The sequence below is a fragment of the Manacus candei genome, unplaced genomic scaffold (genome assembly GCF_025592945.1).
Source record: "Manacus candei isolate 608988 ecotype Guabito, Panama unplaced genomic scaffold, ASM2559294v1 h1tg000109l, whole genome shotgun sequence".
NCBI lineage: Eukaryota > Metazoa > Chordata > Aves > Passeriformes > Pipridae > Manacus > Manacus candei.
This window is the reverse complement of record NW_026138157.1, coordinates 3394869-3409685: the sequence shown is the minus strand read 5'-3', so window position 1 is coordinate 3409685 and position 14817 is coordinate 3394869. Positions and strand designations below refer to the sequence as shown.

Sequence of the window (14817 nt, the reverse complement as noted above, 5' to 3'; positions counted from 1 at the left end):
AGAATATTCTGTGATTCTGTGATATTTGACTATAGGTTATTAACGGGGAATGAAAGAAAGTCTTCTTTGTCCTAACACTCCTGAAAATTCAGCTATGGATGGGTACAAGCTCTTTTGTTCTCACTTAGCAAACAGTCTTTTGTATTACACTACTCAAGACAAGTGAATAAATATATATGTTATAAAGTACAGCTTTCAGAAATGTGACATCATACAGTTTCTGACACTGCCTGCAGTCAGCATGCACAAATGTACAGCAAAAAATCCCTCCCAGATACCCCAGCCCCACTGTACTGCTCAGGATGCCACATTCCATATATATGCTTTCCCATTTTCCAAAGAACTAGCTTTGATCTGTGCAAATGATGAAGGCTATAGTTTACTGAAAAGTGGACAATTAAAAGAAGTGGGTTTATTATTTCACCATACCAGCAGAATTCCCAGACACACATTAGTGCATCTTTGTAATCCACTGTTCTATTGTTCCCACAGCCAGACAGAATTTCTTTTTCATTTTGTGCCTTGTCGTGAAGTTTAGTGTAATGAGATTGTAAGAGGTTTCAAAATCATTAAATTATGGAAGTGTTTCTCTTTTCTAACCCTTGTCCTAAGAGTATAATGGCATCATAACAGCATCTGGAGGCTGGTGCCAACACCATTTTCTGTCACATCTCTGAGCTGATTTGCAGCGTGGTGAGCTGAAAGCCTTCCCTGACACCTTCCCCTCTAGTTTCAGTGGGTAATCTATTGTAAGGTTTTTAATGTTGTATCTCCCTTTAACAATGGATTAGATTTGAGTATCTAAGTGACTTTTAATTTCCACTCTCTGAAATGGAGCTACATTGCCTCTTTTGGGCCTTTCTTCTGCTTTGGCAAATGTCGTAAAAGTTAGTGGGCTTTTACTTATCTTTGTAGCACTGTCACTGACAACACATTTTTTACTATGAATATAATACTTTTAGATAGCATAGATTTCATAGATCTTTTTGCCAAAACTTGCACATCTGAAGGAGGTATAGGTTAAGATAACATTGACATCTGATGGTGAGAAAACTCTTGTGCTGAAACTATCTCAAGATGGTGGAAAATGAGCATATTAAAACACTTCTCAACCTCAAAAAGTAATTATGGCAACAATGTTTTAAAATTATGGAGATTCTTATTTAAAATTTGTATTAAAAAAAAAGCTTAATTTTTCTATTATTGCAACTTGTCTGCCAAAAGTCCCATGCATACATGTCTTTCTGTGTGTACAATTTTTTAGAACAATATGGCACCTTTGAAAAGTTTTATGGCTTATGCATGAAAAGGTCATGAGAAAACCTAAGGGCTCTGTGTTAAACATGAGAAAGAATTGTGATTAATTTAAAACACTTAGAAAAATCTATTGGCTTTAGTATTTTTGAAGTAATTTTCTATGCTTTTTTTAGTATATAATTAAACAATCACAATTTCCTGCTATTTATAGCCCACAGCTATAAAATGCAGTTGTTTTTGTCAGATACAAGTTAAGCACATCAGTCTGGGTAAGTACTTGTGTTGGAGATGACTTCAACTCTACCGATATTGGCACTGGCAATTCAGGAGGGAGCACTTTTCACTCCACTTTAATATGGAACTGATATCTCTGCCTAATTTTATAGCATACTTTTGTGTTAGCGCTGCCATGGTTTAGTGGTTGGTGAAAAGACTCACATGTACCAAACCCATGCCTGTAAATGGATCCACATGATGGAATTGTCCTGCAAAAAGCTTCTGAAAGGACTGAGGTCTGAAGACATGATGTGTTAATGCTTTGGCGTTTTTCAAGGTGAAAGGTGTTGTAGATAACGCAATGCGCTATTTTTCTCATGTCCCTTGAGGAGCTTTAAATAAAAACGCCTTTCAGTGACCGGACACTTCAACATCCCTTAGGACAGAAATTGAAGCCCAAAACGCATCAAATTATTTTATAATATTACCAGCCACTAGTTTTGTACCACTACCCTCGTGTCACCATGAATGGATATTATGAACATACCTAGATAGATATATTTTAAAGAGTTAAAGCTATTTTAGTATCCTGTGTTGGAAAAGTGTATCATTCTTCAAACTAAACAGTCAAAATTGTATAAAATGACATAATGAATTACGGTATGTATAGTTCATTTTTGTAAGAGAGTATCAATTGCAATGTTATCTTGACAGCTCCATCCTGTAGCCAGCAGAATCGCCGCTGAAATCGGCGGAGGGCATAAGGCGCAGTAACAGGCAGGCTGTTGCTTCAGTGGGAGAAGCGGGAGGAGGCGAGTGCTGCTGCGGCAGGGAGGGATGCTGTGCTGTGCCGGGCGCTGCTGACCGGCGGCACAGCCGCCACCGCCAAACTCCTGTCCTGCATCCAGAGCCGCTCCGGGCACCTCCGCCCGTGACCGTACTTGGGGTTAAGCCCCGGGCCACCGGCAAGCACCGCCGCAGGGCCGGGCGGTGTCTCGGCTCTACGTCGCCCCGATCGGGACACCCGGTGCCGCCGTGTCCCGCGGGGGCAGAGCACGGTGCCCGCGGCTCGCCCCCCTCAGCGGCGGGCCGGGCTCGGCGGGGCCGCTGTGCAGAGATGGCCGCGCCGGCCCCGCGCCCGCCGACAGCCGCGTCGGCTCGCTCGCTCCCCGCGCCCCGGGGTCCTCCCCGCCTCCCGCCGCCCCGCCGTGACGGTGCGGGCCCGCCCCGGCCCGCCCCGGCCCGCCCCGCGGGTCTCCCCCCGCGCCTCGGCGGCGGAGCGGAGCGGAGCGGCCACCGCCCCAGCCGCGGCGGAGTGAATGGGTTGCCATGGCAACTGAGTGAGGCAGGCAGCGAGGCCGCCGCGGCCCCAGCCGCCTCCGCTCCGCAGCGTGTGGGCGAGCAGGCAGCGGGCGGCCGCCGGGACAGCCGAGGGGACGCCGGGAGCGCAGCGGCAGGATGGAGGACGGGTTCTCCAGCTACAGCAGCCTCTACGACACCTCCTCGCTGCTCCAGTTCTGCAACGGTAAGGGCGGGGGCCGCCCCCGGCGAGCAGCGGGGTCCCGGCGCCCCGGCGGGGCGGAGGCGGAGGCCGGCGCCGGGAAGGCAGCGCCGGGAGCGGGCCTGGCCCGGGCTGCCGGCGGCGGCTGCACTGCCCAGGGCCGCCCGGCTCCGCGGCGTAACTCGGGCAGAGGAGGAGGAGGAGGGAGGAAACTTCATCCCCCTCAGCCTCCCCCATTACACGGCGGGAAACCTGCCAGCCCTCGGGGCGCCCCTGCGGGGAACTTCTGCACCTCCTTCGCGGGTATATGCAGAGATTTGTGTGCGTACGTGTTATGCTATGGATGTGTGTGTGTGCATCTGCCTCGGAGACAGGTCTGCTGTAGCCCAGGCGGTCACCCAGCGCTGCGTGTCTTCGCTGCCGACATACACACAGATACACATATATATACACATACACACACATGTATAGGTCGTGCATTTATATACAAGTGTAGGACGGAGCTCTCCGTGACCCCGAGGGGCGCAGTGGGACGACCCGACGGGGGCAGGTGTCCTTCAGCCCCCTGCCCGCCCCCGCTCCCGGAGCCCCCCCCGGCCCCTGTTGAGGTGTGAGATGCCTGTGCGGAGTTATGAGAGTTGGCCTGCAGTTACTGTTTTTTCCTTCTGCTGTTTTTTTAAGGTAGGGGTTATTGGGCTGGTGGCGTCACCTGGGTGGCAGCGTGACAGGGGAACTGCTGGGCTGCAGTGATGGGTTGTAAAAAAGCAAGAAGGAGATGAGGAGCTGTAAGTATCCTCACAGGAGCCATTGGAGATTGGTCTGCGTAGTATTTGGGATTATTCACCTAAATGGTGTTTACTGTATTTGGGGGGAAGTAAGTCAGGTATCCTAAATGTAAGAGAGTTCTTCATGGTAAACTGTATTCTCAAAATACTTTGTTTTGATTTGAGTTACTGCTTTCTAGCAGCAAAATTGCAAGCATTCATAGTGTCATATTTCATTGAAAATCTCTTATTCCTTCACATTTTAGTAGTGGTCTGGCTTTCTACTGCTATCTGAACAGCTGGAGTCAGGTTCATATTAAATTGCTTCATGACAGCAACTGCATCAGACATAGCTGCCTCTTCTCTTGCAAGATATGAAGATGATAAATTTTACGTGATTTTCCTTGTGATGTGGTGCAAGAAAGGGACAGGTTTGCAGAAAACTGTAATAGCTGTGGACCTTGAGATTGTGGGAGCAGTTTTTCAGGGCATCATGAGTTGTGTGTGTGAGCTGTGCATTGTGCAGTGACACCGTATTTTTGGAGCTCTTCAGGAGAGAAAACTATGACTGTGTACGGGGGTTGTACGCTAATAGCAGATGCCTGTTTTGCTTAAAATTAATAAATATTTCATTGTAAGTATTTTTTAAAAGAAAACATACAGCAATGTATTTCAAAGTTTATACTCTAAGCCATTTATAAGCAAGCTGTCCTCCTACCAAAAATCCCTGGGCTTTGCTTTTACAGTGATCCTGATAGTAGCATGCATGTGAGAGCAGGAGTAGCAGTACTTTCTGAATAGTTTGGAAAAGCAGAGTAACTTATTCCTGAGCACTGTCCCTCGTGTTGATTTAGTAAATCTGAGCACCTATTATACTTTCAGGAAATAAGCCATATGTATTTATGCTGTACATAGGTTTTAAAATCTTAGTTAATCCTGAAGTAGTATATTCTAGAATGTGTTTCTTATCAAATTACTTGCTTAGCCGTCATCTCATTGTAGATAGTGAGCTCAAGGGCTGCTGTAAACTTGTATTATTCTGTGTTTATGAAAGAAAGTGGTTGAATTCAGAAGCCTTTCTTTTTCTGGGTTAACCTTCAGTGAGACTATATTAAATGAAAGGAGGAATTAAAGATAATCAGGCCTTTGAGTACAGCCTTGATCAGGTATTTCACACATGACCCATGAGGAAGAAAATACAGATAGAGGATGCCAGTTCTGAGGTTGAAAAGAGTTAAGGAAAACTGCTTTACAGGGAAGTGGAAAGCTCTTGCAAGTATAATGGGTAGTATGAAAGATGATATGAAGTTGGGAGTGGGGCAGGCATAAAGAAGAACCAAATGAAGCAAGCAAGTGGTAGAGATATGAAAGACAATATGATTTTAGCATATGGTAAAGTGAAGTACAGAAATGGCTGGTAAGCACTTAAAGTGATCATTGTTGTATGCTGTAAGGTTTTCTGTTCTGAACAGGCTTATTTTTAGCTTTACAAGGAAAGACATGATGAGATTTTCTGATACTCTTTGACAGAAGAATTGATAAAGATACTGCCTGTATATATTGTTTCAAAAGATCAGGATACAAAGGCTGTACTCCTGTAAAAATAACTGCAGATCACTCGTAGGGTGGCAACAGGTCTAGCCTGGGCCAAAGGTGGCTGCAGCTTCTCCCACTTCTCAATCCGTTCTCCTTGTTTGGAATGGGTGGGAGCCAGAGAGGGGATGGTGAAGAAGGGAGCAGTGGTGGGCAGGAGGTTGTGATGGGAACGAGAGAACAGGATCTTGGCTAGTGAAGGACCTGGTCAGGGAGGAAAGAAGTAATGTGAGAGCAAACTAGCCCCAAGACTCCCTTTCTTTCTAGAAAGGGCCCTGGGTTCAGGAGAAGAATTTGGGTCTTCACTCATATGCATGTCTAGTTTGCATGATTGTTTTGTGATGTATTTCTATGGCTTGTGATGCGTAAAAAATACGGTAGATGGAGAAGGAAGGAGGTAAGGAATATGTGTTAGTTTTGAGCTGCATGCCTAAAATCTAGGGCAGATATTTAGCACAGCTAGTTCAAAGACACCTAGTTTCTTCAAACTCTTACAGAGCAGTAAAGGTACGGTTGGCACTTGAGAAACATTGCGCTAATGAACACAAGTGTCAGTCTGAGGTAACATCAAAGCAAGAAATACAAACTTCCTAAGTGATTTTAAGCAAGTTATTTCATTCCTGATGCCTTAGTTTCCTTAGTTGTAAACTCAGTGGAAAGTGCATACTTACTTTGGAGGAGTTTATCATATTTATTGATTTGTTTGCTATCTCTCTCCTTGTTTTCAGGAGACAGTCTTCAGGAGCACAGAATGTTTTGCTAGTGTCTGTGCCTGTCCTGTTTGTTTGTTTGTTTTTAAGAAAGACATTAAAATAACTTGTCTTAATGCCCAAGGACAGTTCTCAACTTACATCTCACTTTCTTGGTAATGAAGAACACTGTGGGTTTATTTTGCATGTTGAAAAGTAAAGCTTACATAATATTAACTGTGCCTGGAATTGAAGTAACTTTTAGGTAGAAATCCATTATGTTTATCTGCAGCTAGTCAGAGTGTTAGTCATGTGTTATTTAAGCTGAAGGTATAGGTGATAAGGCAAGATAGAGTTGAGGTTTTTAGCATCAAAAACTGATGGAGAGAACCATGCTGGACATGGAATTCTACAGAACAAGACATACTGGGATTACAGACAGTGCTCATCTTGCCTCCAGCTGATTTACTGAGCTGCAGGAGTGATCACTAGTGATTACAGACTGGCTGGGAAGGCAGGTGGGGAGTGGGCAGAGGTTCGTGGGTCCTCTGACCACAATTCCCCAGCTGTTTATTCTCTATCTGCACAGCCTTCACCACAGTAATTGCTGTGGGCAGGATTATTAGGTATGTGAAATGTAAAGGGTGAGATCTGGGATTCCTGCAAAATGCCTCTGTAGACTTAGAGATGGAAGTGAGAATTTATCTGATTCATTTGGAACTTGCAGCATATTTTTGATATCCTTCATATGGCCAGTGGGAAAACCGTAGCTGTCAAACAGCCATTTCTGCAACCACAGATGCCCTGTTTGACAGAAACTTCAAGTTTAGAGTGTCTGGGTAAAGCAGTAAAAAAAAAAGCGTGAAACAAATTATTTCTTAATGAAATTGATTTATTTGGCAAGGGATTCCATAATATTAACTACAGTTCTGTTTAACAGATTACCCAAAGTGTAACTGTTAATAGAAAAATTTAGAGTTTGAGAAAATTTTAACATGATACAAATTATATTACCATTTATTTTAAAAAAAAGTAGAATAATAAAAAAACTCTTGAAAAGTAATGATTCCTTTGCTTTCTCCTGCCAAAATCACTTAATCATATTATTAGGAATTTTGACAGGTAATAGTTTTGATAACTGTCAGTCACTCTTCCTTTTAAGTCAAGAAAAGTAAACTGTGTGACTCAGTTTTTGTCAGTTTATTTTCAGTTTGAATCTTCTGCTTCTGTCCTTATCCACCATTCCCCAAAATAAATCGAACATATGTACCTCTTCTCTCCAACTCCTGTGTCCACAAGTGGAGCGATGCCCTGTCGGTGAGGAAGTGAACGCCACAAACAGGAAATCTGTATGGACAGTGTTATTCTGGCAGCTCTCTCTTCTTTCCCACTTGACTCTCACGCTTCCTCTCCCTCACCTTCCGAAATGCAGCCACTTACCCTCTTCCTACAGCTGGACCAGAATCCCACAGTGTAGAATGGGTTGGGGAAGGAACAATGGTAAATTGAGCCTGTAGCTTTCAGGTCACTAGTTCAAATCTGTCAAGGGCTGGAAGAGACTGTAGTTTGTTTTACTGTGATCACTTCCTAGGAATAATGCAGAGCAAAATTGGATTTAATTTGGTTCTCACTGGGCAGATTCATGCACTGTGCGTATGAAAAGGTGTTGCAAGCATGTTCAAAAAGATGTTGCAAAAATGTTAATAGCATTACTCATGTTGTTTTTCTCAGAAGTCCATAACAACAGAGTCAGGCAGACAAACCAGGCTTTCTCACGTTTCATCTCTAGACCTGTTCTCTCCAGAACAGCAGCACGTTTTGAATTCAGGCGTGGAGAAGATACCCTACTTGAAACTTCTGTCGGCTTTGTAGGACAGTGGAAGATTTTATTACTCAGCATTGTTTGGACAGCATTTTATTAATTTATGTTTCAATGAGATTTGTTCTGGCTCTTAGAGTTGAACTCTTAAACGTAATGCTGAATTGGACTCTACATTAAGTGTCAGTTTTATGCATTTTGGAGCTATATGGACTAGAAGCTGATTCTAGAATGTTTTTTCTTCTATCCTGGAGTAAAGGGAGGGGTGGCATACAAAAACACTTTTTTTTTTCTGTGTGTGCAGTAGTTGAATGCAGAATAAATAAGTATGCTATGAATTAAAAATAACTTGCTGTAATGGACACTTGCACAATATATATTGTTAGGCTATAAAAGCTCAAACTGTTATTACTAGTAAGACACTATATAAGTAAACTGGATTTGTTGCCCTTTAATTAGCTGTTTATTTCCAAATCATGAATTATTAACACTTGTTTTAGTTGAATGAATGAATGGCATTAATTATAGTTACTGGAATTTATTTTTTTCCTTTTTTTCCTTTTTCTAACTAAGCTTCTAAAAACAAATGAAAATGTAGACCAGTCATGAGAGAATCCTTCAGTGACAGTCAAACCTCAATAGAGAATATGTGTCAGTGGTAGTAGTATGGAGAGAAACTACAAGTATCAAGTATTTTGTCATGAATAAAACAACATACAGAATTGCAAATTAAAGCATTGGGCTCTCAGCAGAAAAGCATGCTTTATCTGATCTTCAAGGAGTTTTTAAAAAATTTAATAGGACTTTACAGAGCTGATAAAATATGTGTTTTAAGTTCTAATTAAGAATAGCAAAACTCAAATTCTTTTATTGAAGCTTAAACCATGTGCAAACAATTCAAGTAAGGATTAAAATTATATTAAAACTACATTATTAAAAAGTGAATACGTGAGGAGACAGTGAGGGAGTACACCAGTCAGTGACATACATTTTAATAGGTTTTATCCTGACTTTTCTCCTGTTTCTCCTTTCCTTAGAAATTTAAGATGAAGATTTTAAGGTCGATGCTGCGGTTCCTTTGTCAAGAGAAATTTTGCAAAGCTGTAATGAAGAACCTGTCTTTTGATCACTAAAATCTTAAGGATGATGTGAGAGAATAAGTAGGAAGGTTGCATGAAACAGTATAATGACTACCTTTTTGTTGGGTGCTTGCTGTTTGCAAATGACACTAATTGGGCAACCATAAGGAATTATGAAAGCTTCGAGGGAGTGCAGAAGGAGCTATGGATGATGCTCTTCTTCCATGAAACACAATTTAAAATGTTCTTCCATTACATAATTAAAATGTGGATGTAGCTCCCTGAGGTTTTTTAAGGAGATGTGGTGGGGATAATGATATGTTAACATGATTTCCCTAAATTAATTATTTGGAAAGTAATTAAGTGAGATTGTCCACACTCCATTACTTCCAAAGGGTAAAATCTGACACAGTCCATCATATTCTTGTCTTGCTTTGAAATGACTGATTATTGAATAAATATAATATATTCACTTGAAAACTAGTATTGGAGATCTCTAGCACTGTTTTTAGGTATTGTGAAATGTAAAAACTAATAGCATCTTTTGATTTAAAATCTGAAATAAACACCTTACTGTGATAAAAGCATTTTGCATTTCTTAACAGCATAGGCCCTGTATTTGATTGGAAACTTTCATAAGGTTCCTGCAAACAGGAAAGATGAAATGTTTTCTGTTTTTAAGTATAACTTCTGTAATCTGTTGCAGGCCAGTATGTGAAACATTGTTACTGGCTTGTCTGAGAACTGTGTGTGAACAGGAGCCTAAGCTAAGCTTTGAAATGTGAGGTTCCTAAGGTACAGAATAGATGAGCACATTTCAGTATGTAAATAGAGGAATAGTCTTTGTTTCGAGTTAGTAAAGGCAAATATTTTAAAATGAAGACTTTGTAAAGAACCTTGTATTTCATGAAAACTAGATGTTCCTATTTCTTACAACTGTTGAAAAACACAGCAAACTGAAGCAACCTTTGCCATTTCCCACTGCAACTCCTTTACTCCCAAGTGGGCATGACTGGGCAGTCGGGTCTAGAATTTCCTTGAGGCTGTTGAAGGGTTTTGTACCCCAAAATCAGCAACATTAGGAGCAGCTCTTATTTTATCTTTTCTCCTTAGGGAAAAAAATCACCCTGAAACCTGAGAAAGATGCTGACAGACAGTTTTGTATTTATTTTATGTTTACTAAGACTAGTTATCACTTTGTTGCTTCCTTTTTCCCTTCCCTGTCCAGCATTTCACAAGCTGTTTTACACAGACCTGTTGCAGCCTAGGGAGCATCCTTCCATCTCCCACATGGAGATCCCACTTTAAAGAGCTTGCAGGATCTGGCAGGTGGGTCCTTCTGACCCTGAAGTAAGTAAGTCAGACATAATGTGTTACATGACATGGTCCTGCCACTCAGTGTCTGATGAATGGCATGTGCTGGGATGGTGGTGGAGGATGGGATCTTGGAGGTGGGAGAGGTCTGTGGCTACATGGGTGGTCTGGCAAGGCTGGCTGGGCTGCAGGGGGCAACGAGGTCTTTATCCAAACTGATAAAAACCTTACAGGCATTAGCATATCCTGAGGCTCAGGCCACTCTTTATTCAAACCAGTGTCTGCATTGATGCCTTTTTGCTTTACATCTTCCAAATATAGGCCAAAATTATAGGGCAGTGACAACCAGGACTATGCTCAAATGACCTAAAAAATCAGGCCATCCTTTCTAGGTTCCTAACTGTGAACCTAAAAGTTGAATTTTGTATTAAATTTTAAAATTGAGTTTAAGGAGTTTATGTCCATGCATTATATGAGGCAGAGTTATAAAGCACATTTAAAACATCTCAGTGTAACACAGTAAGCAATTACTGATGTGATTTGGGCTAAGAGGCAAAATTGAGATGCTGTGCAGCTGATAAGAGTTTGGCTGTGGACTTCACTAGGACTGCAGTTTCAAGCTGTGGAAATACTTATGGCAAACTTCAGTTGAGTCTAAGAAAATAAGGATTCTTAGAAATTTTGGTTCTCATAGTAAAAAATACACACCACTGTAATTTAGCAAACCCTGTATAATGCCACACACAGAGGGAGGTGTGAGGGTAGGTTTTTTCTTTTTCTCCCTTTTATGCTAGACAGCGTGTGTGTGTGTGTGAGAGACAGAGAAATCCCAGTGGTAGCCATATTTCAGTATGGAAATAAGTGATTTCCTCTGTGTTCAGAAGTTTTAATGAACTAATTAAGGGTCCTCTGGGACCAAATATTTTATACATACAATTTTTAAGTTAAGTATTTATATGTTTTGCAAGGCTTGAGGCCTTTCTCTGCTGAGAAGTGAGGAAAAATCCATTATTAAAATTTTGGGGTTTGGTGTGCGGTCTGGCAGATGTGTGGGCTGGGGTCAGCTACTGGTGGCATATAGATAAGCCTTTTCTTGAATGATATACTGCAAGATCTTGCAGCCGAAGAGCTGAATACTTTAAGAGAGGTATATATAAGGTGCACTAGCTCTGTAATGCTGTATTTTAGCACTGTGTCTACATTAGCTGGAACTGTGGGACAAGAGGAAGAAATCTGTAATGCAAAATAGTTTGTGGTGAGGACTTAGGTATCCATGTGTCTCTGCATTTATTGTGAACTAGGTCTAACCTGATGCTGTCCAACGAACACAAATCAGCACTGGAGTGCTCCTGGAGTGCACTTCCAAAGCTTGGCCACTCTGTGAACCGAAGAGGGGTGATGGGTGATGATCACTGCATGAGCACCCTCTGGGTCCAAACTGAAATATGAGCTGTGGCAGGAGAAGCTGGGGCAGTTGTGCTGTCATCATCTTTGAGAGATGTTTTCTCCCAGTCTCTAGTATCCAACCATCTTTCCTTCTGTTTTGGGAAGTAATATGGTTGGTACACCAATGGAGAAGTTGCTTACTCATTGTTCCACTCTTTTTCTTGAGAAGAGATTCTGGATATCATGAAGAAGAGACCCCAGGACTTGTGTTGGGCTTGAGCATGTCTGTAGGTCCAAAAATTTATTAACAATTTCTTTATCAAAAAGATCATTATGGGCGTTGATCGTGTTCAGAACTGAAAATGACAAACTCTGAACTTCTTTTGAGCAAGATTTAATGGATCAGACGGAACTAAAATTAAGGCTTTATGTTTACAACAGTTCTGCTTTACTGAGAGATCTAAGCCCAGTCACTTTTAAGGGGGGGAGGAGGGAAATATGGGGGTAGCAGTTTACCTGTCCTTTTTGTTATTTAATAGCTTGGTGTTTCCGCCTCTGTTTTTACAGGATACAAATAGTAAGGGGTTTGGTTATGGGATTCCCTCCCCCCATTATTATTGATTAATACATAATGGTTTTGCTTAGATTGTTTTTGCTGCATTGGACAATCTGTTGTTTGAAAGACTTAGAATAAGCATGTTATCCGTGCAAGCCTGAAAAAAAAATTGGTTCTGACTATCATACCAGTAGTGTTTTGAAACAAATTTATAGTTGAATTAAATCATTAGTTAGTTGAATGATATTTCAGCTTTCTTTTATGACCTGGATGCTTTGTTTTGGTTTTTGGAAAGAGTTAAAAAACTGAATTGTGGGATTAAATGTTCAGCTATGGAATTGAAAAATGTTTGCTGCTAAGTGAATGCTTTATAACTAAAATTCATGAAAGCTGGAAAATATGTGTGTTGGTATGGTCTCCCAAGAGCAATATATTTGTATCTACTCACTTATTTTTTATGGAGTACACAGTTGTAAGGCATTACGGTGAAACTTTACAGCAGTGAACAAAGTAGTGTGGTTTATTCCAGCATTGTCTCATGTGTAAGCTATTTGAGAGATTCCATTATGCAGCTGTCATTCCTAGGTGAGATACTCTTTCTGAGATCGTAGCTTCTTCTGTGAAGGCATATCTCTGGTTGATTGGTGTGCTTATTTCTAAATTTTGTTTAAATAGAGGGAGTCTATACCAAGACAACCTACCACTCCCCCCTTCCCAGAGGGCAAAGCTGAATTGAAAGAACCTTTTCTCCTTTTATCTTCCCTTTTCAAATAAAATTTACCTTGTTTCTGATGCATACGTTGTAATAAAATCTTGCTACTAACTTTGAAGATGAGTAGCACTATGTGATAGTGTTTCAACTGTTTCGATTAAATGGAAGAATACAAAGTAATGTAAAGGGGAACACTGAGGGATGTTAAAGATGACAGGCTCCGTCCTTCAGATGTTATGTGATAAGAGAGTGTATAGGGTAGCTTAGGAGTAAAGGTTAATAAACCTGAGAGCTGTGGGAGCTGGAAGATAGTGGTGTAAAATTCAGGAGACTGAGGTTAAGTGGATTCAGGTCTCGGGAGCAAACCTGATGCCCCTGCCCCACTGTCCACTCCCATTTTCAGCTCAGGCTAATCAGCTGATGTACAGCTTGGGCTGACAAGCCATCCTGCACTGAGCAGCTGCTTGGGAGGAAGGACTTGCTTCCCTTTCCCTCACTGGCTGTCTGGTTTTTACCCACTTGACAGACTGAATTGTCAGAGTTAGTTTAACATGCTAACCTAACATAAAAAAAATAAGAAGTATGTAGCGTCTGTGTGTGGTACTTAGCTTTTCTTTTTGCTGAGTTAGTTTTCTGCCAAGTTGGAGAATTAAATCAGCTTCCAGAGGCAGCAGAAGATAAATTGTAGGAGTAGTGGGTGCTGCAGGCAGACTGGGAGCTTCTAGATTGGCCATTGTGCCTTGTGGAAGTGGACCCTTGCTTTTGTCATTGCAGCTGCTTGTGGCACCATGTGTTGCACAGCATCAATAAATTAATTCCAGTTAGAAGTGTTGCCCATCTGTTATGTATTGTAGCAGGTAGAAGTGATCCCTTTTTTTTTGTATTGTACCAGGCGTAGTGGTGGTGGCAAACTTTTAAAATAATGTGTAAGGGAGAGACAGGCAGCTGGTAGAAGACTGTAATAAAGAGGCAAAGTACTTTTTGACTGCTATAAATATGATTGAAAATTGAATTAAAGGTTCATAGATGTGGAAAATGACCTATGCATCATAAATTTCATTTTCAATCCAGTTACCCATTCTAAGCAGAGTGGACTAACATAAATCTTTTACCATTGAGATTCCTGCCTTTATTTGGTGAATGTTTAGCTTTCATGGTTGCTTTCCATGTATCTATGTGTGTTTTGTTGTTTCTTTTTCTCCCTCCTTGGAAGCTTTGAATCTCAGTCTTTTTTGTCATTCTTCTTATGTGTTTTGCAGAATATGACATCATATTTTATTTAAATGAAAAAAAAATCGTTGCCCCAGGCACACAGGTGTACTCAATATTTTTTTACACAGAAATTTTGATTAGTAATTGAATATCACGTACGTTTTTTCTTGCATTTTGGAATTTTGTAACTATGTATTTCTTATCATTTTCTTTTATACTTTTGAGAGAGAAGTAAAATTTCTATGAAAAGAAGACTGATATCTTCTTTCTTATGTTATCTTAGTTGGGAACATACTAGTTTCAGGGCCATGTCAATCAGATTATTCCTCAACCTTTTAGGAAAAGGCATACCCTAAAACCAGAATGAATCAGTAACAAACATCATCAGTGTGATGTTGCTGCTCTGTTCTCAGAATCAAATCTGGCTGAGTGGAGGTGAAGCAATTCTTTTGATTACAGCAGACTCATTGCAAGGGGAAGAGGAAGATCTGCAAGATCTCTGTGCACTGAGAAATTTAAACACAAATACTCTTGCAGGAGTTAGTAGTCATCTTCAGTGGTCCCATGTAGTAAGGCCTGGATTAAAAACTTGAAAGAGAGCAGTTTTGCTTCCTGTTACTCTTCTTTGCTTCCAAAAAGATGAAATAAGCCTAAAGCAGTTCCAGTGATTCCTGCAAGGCTCTGTAGGATTTTCTGAAGCCCAGAAGCCGTTTATTATT

At 41.2% G+C, this 14817-nt stretch overlaps 1 protein-coding gene across 8 annotated transcripts in view; it reads left to right on the top strand.

Annotated features, from left to right (window-relative positions):
* The first annotated feature begins 2674 nt into the window (after nucleotides 1-2674).
* Nucleotides 2675-14817, top strand: part of EML1 (EMAP like 1) — an 82695-nt gene continuing 70552 nt past the window's right edge. For 2 of the 8 annotated variants that reach the window (XM_051769562.1, XM_051769561.1), the window contains exon 1: nucleotides 2698-2998. In XM_051769562.1, coding sequence (XP_051625522.1) covers nucleotides 2932-2998 — 67 coding nt within the window. In that variant the 5' untranslated portion in view covers nucleotides 2698-2931. Of the gene's footprint in view, nucleotides 2999-14817 lie in introns of all 8 variants that reach the window. The other 6 variants (XM_051769554.1, XM_051769555.1, XM_051769556.1 and 3 more) reach the window with 6 other exon arrangements.